The sequence below is a fragment of the Poecilia latipinna genome, unplaced genomic scaffold (assembly GCF_001443285.1).
Source record: "Poecilia latipinna isolate Pla-1442-1.1 unplaced genomic scaffold, P_latipinna-1.0 Scaffold2885, whole genome shotgun sequence".
Classification (NCBI taxonomy): domain Eukaryota; kingdom Metazoa; phylum Chordata; class Actinopteri; order Cyprinodontiformes; family Poeciliidae; genus Poecilia; species Poecilia latipinna.
In genome coordinates this window covers 62,995-72,276 of record NW_015115501.1, presented here as the reverse complement: position 1 = coordinate 72,276, position 9,282 = coordinate 62,995, and the positions used below count along the sequence as shown (strand labels likewise).

The window sequence follows — 9,282 nt, the reverse complement described above, 5'->3', positions numbered from 1 at the left end:
TACTTTCTCCACCTCTGGACTAGTCAAAGTCCAGACCTTCATGAATGTGTGGTAGGGATTTACAAAACTGATGTTCGCAGATGCTATTCATCTAATCTGGCTGAGCTTCAGCTGTTTGGAAAGAAGAATGAGCATAAAATTCAATTTCTAGATGTGCTACACCAATGAAGGCAAAAATAGTGGCTTTAAAAATGCTTTTTAAATGCAAGTGCATTTAAACAACTTATTTCTGATTTACAATAAATCTTCTGCCACTTTGCGTCTTTGTTTTATTTTGTGTTGGTCTTTCCCATGAAATCAAAACAAAACACATTTCAGTTTGCCAGCATTAAACGACAAAAGGAGTGTGAATACTTTTGCAAGGCTACGTATAATATCACCTTTAAGTGATGCGCAGACGCCCCCTCACTCTCTACAGCCCTGCTGCTCCACACTAACCTATAACCTCGCCCCTCTCTGCCCATGGTGTGACCATGGAGACGGACAACCCTCATTTTCCTCCTCTCCAAAAACGCTTTTAACCAACCTTTTTCGATGACGTTTGAAATCTGCCTGTCCTCTGCCTGTTTCTTATATCTGTTGCAGTTGCTTTTGTTGTGGAGGGTTGACCGTTGCCACCGGGTTGCAGTGTGGTGACAGTTCTCACCTGTACTTAACATCCATTTGTGGCTTACTCTTGAATTCTCTCTCCCGCCCCCCCATCAATGTAATATCAACAGTGTGTGCTGCACTAACATTTAATCACTTGAACTGCATCTGCTCTCTGTCATTTTCGGGACACAATATAACACTGTTTTCTTTCTCCTTATTGCTATAAAAGTCTCACTTGATTTCCAGTGAAACTCCGGCAAGGTCACCTCTGGGCCCTGAGAGGACGTTTAGATTCTGGGAATTGATCTGATAAAACTCCTGATAATTGGTCGTCTTAACCATATTTCCCAGAAAAACAAAAGGCTGCACTCGGACCTTTGCATTTCAGTATTTAAGAAAGCGTTGAAGTTCTGCATTTGTTTCGTATAAATATCTGAGTCGTTAGGTCCTGCCTTCATGTGTGAAAAGTGGTGAGTTTTCTCTACTACACGGCTGGCAGAAATAATCAGCTAAATCACTGGCGTGTGGGCCTGAAAAGTAGCGACGTTCAGTCAAAGTGAGACTATATAATGATAAGTTTCTCACAGGGAGAGACGAAGACGACCTCTTGACTCCCACCAATAATACGTCGCTAAAGCCAACAGACAGCTGGGAAATCATTTCCTTTCTGAGACTCCCTCGAGATGAGCAGCTTTCCGTCGTCGTAATGACACCGGGCCTCATTTAGTCAGTCTCCCTGTAAAAAAAGGATTTAGTGGATTTAATGATAATTTTTAAACATTTTCAACAGCCATAACATTCTCTCCGCAAAGGGTTATGGCTATTGAAATATTAACGTCATAATTTAATAAAACCTGCTCAGGTAAGGAAATGGTATTTATACTGGCGTCCACTTTTATTGGCAACCCTGGTGGAGCAGTGTAAAAAATAACAATTATATTAAACGCTTATTGAAATGGCAGACAATAAAAATCAGCAAACCCAGAGTTTAAGTACTTAGTCAGACTGTCTAAAAATTGCACAAACACACACACACTCACACACACTCAGAAAATAATCATTTTGATGAGGTATCCATACATCTTGGTTTTACTGCGGTTCAATTTGCCCCTTTTGCAAGTTAGTACTAGTGATTCTTAATGTCTTTCTGTCACTCGCTGCCTCCATTTGTACCTATTTCATAGCCATGTATTCTAATATTGCTGTTTTATTTTTCATTCATTTAAAAATTTTGATGAGTTATAGATGCCAAATTTGATAGAAAGTCAAATTTCTATCAAATTTGATAGAAATTTGATAGAAATTTGGCATTTATAACTCATCAAAATTATAGATGAGTTATGGATGCCAGAATAGTTTTCTATTGTGTATTGGAATGGCGTGAAAAGTAAAGAGTGCATCACACAACCTTCCAGATTTCCTGCTTGGGGCTATTGACTGTCTTTATATATGGCAGCTTATGATCAATGATGTAACCAAAACAACTTCAGCCGGTATAAATTATTTATCTGAGTCTTATTACAGCAGACTGTGAGAGGGAAATTACTTCAAATCAAGTGTCCCATCAGGCATGAGATGTGTTACTGGTGGCTACTGCAAAACACAATGGATGATGCCATTTTCTTCTTAAAAAAGATGAGAATAATACAAACAAACTGTAAAGGTATGAAATGGCAAACCACCAAGGTGACCAGCTACCTCTGGATTTATCCATCCATCTTCTTTACACCCTTGTCCCTTGGTGGGGTCAGGAGGGGTGCTGGTGCCTCTCCAGCTAACGTTCCACGTGAGAGGTGGGGTTCACCCTGGACAGGTCGCCAGTTTGTTGCAGGGCAACACAGAGACACACAACCATGCACACACTCACACCTAGGATCAGTTTGGAGAGGCCAATTAACCCAACAGTCATGTTTTTGGACTGTGGGAGGAAACTGGAGTACCCGGAGAAAACCCACACATGCGCATGGAGGACATGCAAACTCCATGCAGAAAGACCCGGGCTGGGAATCAAACCCAGAACCTTCTTGCTGCAAGGCAACGGCTCTACCAACTGCGCCACTGTGCAGCCCTTCCTCATTCCTCACTTTTAGTTAATTTTATTTTTTAAAATGGCATGTTTAAATGCGATTATTCCCCTTATCAGTTGTCAAAGGTAAAAAGTTTTCTGGCATTAGAGCAAACAGAAATTTCTTATCATTTTTTTTTCCTAGTGTGTAGCATATTTTTAGAGTCTCTGGGCGACTCAAAGATGTTAACTTTCAGTCAGAAGAAACATGTTGGTAAAATTAAAAACTTATTTCAAATCTAAATCTGCCAGTGAACAATGTTGTGTTTAACTCTGCTTATAATGTAGATTACACGATGCAGCTTTTAGCTTCAAACCTGGGTAGCTTTTAAAAAAAAAAAAAAAAAAAAAAAAAAAAAAAAAACTGTTTACGAAGCAGTCCGTCCACTCTGAGTGAAATTTGGAGTCACAAAAGTTAGATTTGAATTTCCAAAATAATCCTACTTGCTTCTGCCCGTAAAGAGTAAATGTACATTCACCTTGTGCTCTGCTCAGATGAGGCTTGTGTCCCATCCTGACCATCGCACGGCTAAAGTTGTGATCGATAATGTATAAATATGCAGGATTGTGGCAGGTAGTGAAAGTCAAATTTGAAAGGTGACCCTGGTGCAAGTTTAATACCCTTAGCTCACAAGCGTGCACGGTGCAATGCAAAGTCTTCGGATCCTTGTGTTTTGTGTCTCCTGGAGCGGAGGAGCCATGCATATTAATGAAATGCAGTCATGTCACCAGAGGGCACTAATGTTCTTTTAATTTTGATCACCACTGCACCCGTTTTGAGATTAAATTTGAGTTGACAACTGCCTTTAATGGGGACGTTGATTAATTCCGGTACCTTGTGCCTGTTTTTGAAGGCCGGTGTGATTAGCACAGTACTTTCTGCTTTGCCTTTATCTTTCTGAATACTGTCATTGAGTCTTAAGTGCTGCCTAAATGACAAGCAGATATTTCAAAAGGGATGTTTTACACATCAAGGTACAAAAACAAATCGCGCCCAGTGGCTTATGAGCACCAAATATTTCTCATGACGTCATACTTTATTTAATAAGTAGCACATCTCAAGGCCTAGAAGCTCAAATTAAATAAAAAGGAATAACTAAAAGGCCAATCTGCACACTTTTTCTGCTCAAATCTGTGTCCTCTAAGCCCAAAGGAGGAACTTGTTGCTGGTTTTTCATCCTTCACAGACTACCTCTAGATCCCTCTCCTCCTCCTCTTGCTTATCGTCCTCTCCCCATCCCTGTCTTTTTCTACGCTGGACTCCAGGCCACTTTCATTCACCTGCTTTCTATTTGACCTTGAAACCTGGGTCTGCCCCTTCACACAGTCCACCGATCGGTCTCACCTCCTTAACCATGTGGTTTCTCAATCTGTTTTTTTTTTGTGTGTGTGTGTCTGTGTGTCTTTCTCACTCTCTTTGGTCTTTCTCTTCTCTGCCCATCATTGTCCCCCTCTTCTGAACCCTTTGTCTACTTTGGGATCTCTACATCATCTCTTGTCCCTCAGTGGGGCGGTGTCAGGGGGGCAGAAGGGGGCTGCCGCAGCTGGGCATGGGGGTGCAGGGGGGGGTCCTTATCGCAGTGACAGCGTGAAGAGCATGGTGACAGAGGGAGTGAAGGCTGGGAAGTGGCAGACCGTCCAAAGCCACATGCAGTCCGGAGGATTAAGACCTACCAAGTGAGTTCAGAACCAGAGGTTATAAAAATCAACGCTTCAGTTGCAAAATGCACACCTGACTCGCAAAAGATGTAGTTCTTTTGGGTTTTATCCTTTTAGCAGCATCAAGTATCACATGAATGACTTTAATTTGGGAACAAACAATGTACTCTCAACACCCCTCACAGTATGAAGCCACTTTCTTTTCATCCATGACCGTTCTTCCAGTTGTTGCTATGCATCCGGTTTGCACATTTCTTATTGTCTCATTGCTACATGTTGAAAGATAAATTATATTTAGGCAGACATTGAACATGCTAACAATTTTCTCAGTAAACATTCTTTTAATTGGACCTATTGACTGGATAGAGGAGCTTTTTCTACCTGATGACTGCTTCATTCTAGATTTTGGGTACATTACTGTTTTTTCGTCTTTAGTGGAGTCTTGCACAGACAATGAGTATAGAAAAAACTTCATGTGCTAATCCAGCTCTTTCTCAAACTATCTGCAAGTGAACCTGAGATGAATAAGGGTAAAACATGCTGAAACAGATAATTGGGACTTGAGGTTAGTCGGGAACCTGATGCCGACCTTTTCAGAACCCTGAGACAGTAACTAGTTACAAAAGCACTCTTATATAGATTTAGAGACTGCTTGGGTGTGTGTAATATCTTCATGAGAGTAGGACTTACATGCTATCAGCAAGGTTAAGGTAACCAGAAATATATAAATCCTCTCTTTCTCTCAAACTTAAATTGTCGCAATTCTCTTACTTCCCTTTTTAATTAAGACTTGAACTTACAATGTAAACTGTGTCGGCCATTGACTGTACAAATACCTCATCTGTGACGTCTGACATGATGTCGGGGCTATATTCAGTCTTCTGTAAATGAGGCAGTTAAACGCGGGTGCTGTGATTTTCTTCACATTCCGTTGACACTTCATGCCTGCGATTTCTTCCTCCACAACACATTTACGCTCATCACTACCTCGCTCCCTCCTTTTCTCCTCCTCTCATCTTTCTTTTTGCCCCTGTCTGTAATTGGATTCTATTTTCAGGCCGCCATGAGTGTCTGTGTGTCTCCTGTGTTTGTGTCTCGCACCCCTGTTTCATCCCATCTCTCCTCCATCGTCACCCTGTGCTCCCATCGTTCTCCACTGGTCTGTCACCATCTCCTCTGCCCTGCCCGCTCTCCATCGTTTACCTCTTTCTTACTAACTGGTATGCTTTTGCAAGGCATCCATTGAACTTTTTTTTCATCCTTTTATGTGTAGCTGTTAGGTACGGTGAATATCACAAGAAAAGCTGCATGTAAATTGTGCTGGATGAGGTAATGCAAACTGCACCAACTGATGGGAATAGCTCTCTCATGACCTAGTTCTGGTAGTCTGGGTTACACAGCGATCCAAGAGAGGAAGTTATATTTAGTTAGGAGAACAAACTTGAAAAAGAGAGGATGAGAAGTACTGTAGAATCTGCAAAACACAAGAGTGATGTATATGTAGGCAGACAAAGAACTTCTAATTGCATTGTAGGATAGTGGTTTGAGTCATTTTAGGCAAGGCAATTAATCAGTTAAACAGAATTTAAGAAGAGGAGGAGTGGAAATTAGGAGACTGAGAGAGGGAGGGAGTCTTGCTGTAGAAGTTGGTTGGCTGTCAGGATCTCTCTAGAGGTCCTGCATGTGTTTAAAAGACCAAAAATACTTAGAGAGAAATGAGGAGAGGCTATCAGAGGTGGAAATGTTGACAGGCGAGTAGAAGAAATGGGAATTTCTCGTCGAACCACAAAACTCTCGACGGCGAAGCCTGGAAGCAGTAAAGCCTCGACGCGCACCCCGCGATGCGGCCGTGCCGCTCAGAGCCGCAACACGCCTGTACGGACGGTCAGCATCCGACCGCTGCCGCTGCGAAGCTCACCTCCATACAAACAGCATGCTCAAGCCACACAGCCACGCAAGGCACACTCGCGTCCGACGCAGACTCACTGCTCGACTCAGCACCACGAGCAGCACATGTCGCATGCCGATCATCACTCAGGCTGCACCTTTTACTGCTATTTTTGCTACTGCTGTTACAGCTGCTGCCTCATGTTGCTCTCTTTTTCTCTCCTCCTCCTCCTTTCTCCGCCTCCCAATACTCCTTTCTCTGATCCCTCCTCCACTTTGACCTCAAATACCACCGCACCTCCTCCCTCCTCTCCGATCACACAACCTTCAACTTCCTGTTTGGATGAACTTTCCTGCTTCTGCCCGGATGCCAACCTGTCTTTGTCTCCAATACCTCCCCAATGCCCTCGACCTCTTTGTCTAATCTCGGATGATTCCTCACCTCTCCTCACCACCTTCTGCCCTGACCCAACCACCTCCGCCTGTCATGGTTCCTCATACTCCTCTACAACATCGGACTCTCTCCCACGTCCTCACAAACCAATTCTCTGCCGGCCCTGGCCGTCAACCCGCTCTCTTTCCTCGCTACTCCTCTGCCCTCCCAGCTTTGGCGATCCAGTCTTATCCTATGCCTCCACGCTGGAGCACATTCCCTCCCGGCCTCGGACGCTGCTGCGGCAGCAGAGTCTGCAGCAGCCCCTCATCCATCCATCGGGGCCGGGTCTCAGCCACCCGCCTACCACATCCCAAAGCTTGGGACAGTTACACACAGGACCTGGACAGCCTGGGGGAGGTGGTGGGGCAGGGAGAGGAGATGGCGGCGGTAACAGTGGTGAGGGTGGGGGTGCAGGTACACGAGGCGGTGGCCGGGGTGCACGGGGCGGCGCAGCGGGAGCAGCCGCCTCACGTTACAGGGGAGGCGGAGCAGGAGGGCGCTCTCGTGGCAACCCTGGCAGCTGGGATTACATGATGGACCAGATGAAGAACCGGGGCCTGGATGTCAAGTCCTTCCTGTAAGTCTCTAAAAACCTTCCTTTACTCATAAATAAACAATAATAGCTGTTGTCTGTCAGACTGTACTATGTATATATTGTTATATATTTGTGTAAGGTACATCTTTTAATGTGTACTTCTTTTCAGAATTGAATAGTTTTCAGTAAAATAACTTTATATGCTTCAGTACTAACCAGTGCATAATCTACAGCCTATAGATTCTCATCCTTCAGGTGTTTTCTGTATGTTTGCATCAAATATCCAGGGAAGGATATTACTTGTTTTTCTCAAAATACAATGAATTATATTTGTCTTTGCAAGTGTGCTGATGTGTGTAAGAGAACATGGCAGTGGAGCTCAGTTCAGTAATTACTTCTATAGTATCTTTTAGTAAATATAATCGACAGTTGCAGCAACAGTTTTAGGACATATGAACTTATCTCCAAAATATAAGAATGTATTTACAGAATATTTTACCTTTCTGTTCAAATACTTTAATCAACAAACTCTAATAAAGCTTGTAGCAATGAAAGAATAAGGACTAATAAACAAACCAGCAGTAAAACAGTAAAAAGGACAATAAGATTAAAACAATAAAATGATGCAGTGTTATCAAAGTTCACCATAAGTATTTACATATATATATAATTGAGATTCTTTATGCAGGAGCTCAGATAAACTGAGTTTAGGCCTATTTTTCAGCCTTACTAGTCACCGCTCACCCAAGCATCATGGTTTATGGTCATCCTGTGGAGGTCCTACATTCTGGAAACTTAGATGAAAATGGGTAAATGTGATTCTTTCTGAAATTCAGTTTGTTCTGTATGTAGTTCATACCTTTTTATTCAGTCATGGGTACAACACTTTAGCCATTATTTCTCACTGCAGTATAGAATTGATGAGTTTAAATTTAAAAAACACTAAAGTGCTCCTCCCATTGCTTTGTTTTAGATAATCTAATTTAAGTTGTTAAGTTGAATATATAGCTTGCTACCTGAACTTAACGCCTGATATTTTTAATGGATGACTGCTAGTATTAATGGAGAGTTGTGAGGACAACGTTTATTGTGTTGTATTTTTTAACCCTTAGCCTTTTTACTTTAGAGTCTTGAACTGAAACCTTGAGATTTTGAAGGATGGAAACCATTATTTTGGCAATTTTTGCTTTTCAGTTGTGTGAATGCTTCTTCCTCATGCCTGCTTGTGATAGAGTTATGTGAAATGCTGAATTTCTGACAGTATTCAGTTAGACTTTGTAATTTCTGTGCCAGTCCAGCATTCTGACTCTGATAATGCACAGACATGTGTCAGCACCTTACTCCCAACAATTTACCAGAATAATTTGCCTTATATCAGCTTGATGTGAAGTGTTTAGGCAGGTATATTCTCTTTTTAGAGTCTTAAGCATTTTTTAGTATTTAGCTGTGCTATTATAATGTAGCTGTCAAAACATGTTCTTAAGAAACCATTCAAACTTTGTCTGCTGTTAGTTTTTCTCGCATTAACTTGGTTTTGCCTTAAGTCACTTCACGCTTACCTTACATGTGGATCAAAAGAGCATTAAATTACTGATTTACCAATCAGATTGAAGTTGTATTAAAACATTATTTTCTTCATTTTGCTCTGACACTCAGAAAAATTTAAGCTCTTATCTGTGGACATCAGACATTTTTGCACTGACAGAGGACATACAAAAGTAAAAATTGTTGCAAAAGAAGGTAATTTTTTATCTGATTAACTTCATGCTCAGATACAGTTCCTTCACAGTCTCACTGTTTTACTTTCTGCGTGAGATTTGCAGAAGTTCTAACATTAACTGCTTTTTGTCCTTCTTCAGCTTATGGTTGTTCCTTGCTTTAAATCTAGGAATCCAATTGTTTCATAATCCTGAGGCAAATACTGTTTCTAATAGAAAGACTGCTTTTGGTAGGTAGGAAGAAATCTGTCCCCTTGACCCTTTTACTTCCACTGAGCTCACCAATGTTTCCTGCATCAATGATCTTTGTAGAAAGATTTTGCAATCCATCTTCTTTGTGTCACCACACATCCATTTGATATATTGTCTCGAAAATGGTCTGTCTTTTTTT

General features: G+C 41.8%; 1 protein-coding gene and 1 long non-coding RNA gene across 4 annotated transcripts in view; one reads left to right on the top strand and one right to left on the bottom strand.

Annotated features, from left to right (window-relative positions):
- The window catches only part of LOC106939476 (synaptotagmin-7-like), a 53,018-nt gene that overhangs the window by 10,222 nt on the left and 33,514 nt on the right, over window positions 1-9,282 (top strand). For 2 of the 3 annotated variants that reach the window (XR_001422853.1, XM_015021877.1), the window contains exon 1: window positions 4,340-7,215. Coding sequence is in view for 2 of the 3 variants with exons in the window: in XM_015021877.1 (XP_014877363.1) it covers window positions 6,080-7,215 (1,136 nt within the window). In the remaining variant the exon portion in view is untranslated. The other variant, XM_015021878.1, reaches the window with a different exon arrangement.
- Window positions 1,145-4,156, bottom strand: LOC106939478 (uncharacterized). The gene is made up of 2 exons (XR_001422855.1): window positions 2,676-4,156; window positions 1,145-2,309 (listed from the first exon to the last, which is right to left on the bottom strand). It is a non-coding gene; the product is annotated as an uncharacterized LOC106939478 (long non-coding RNA).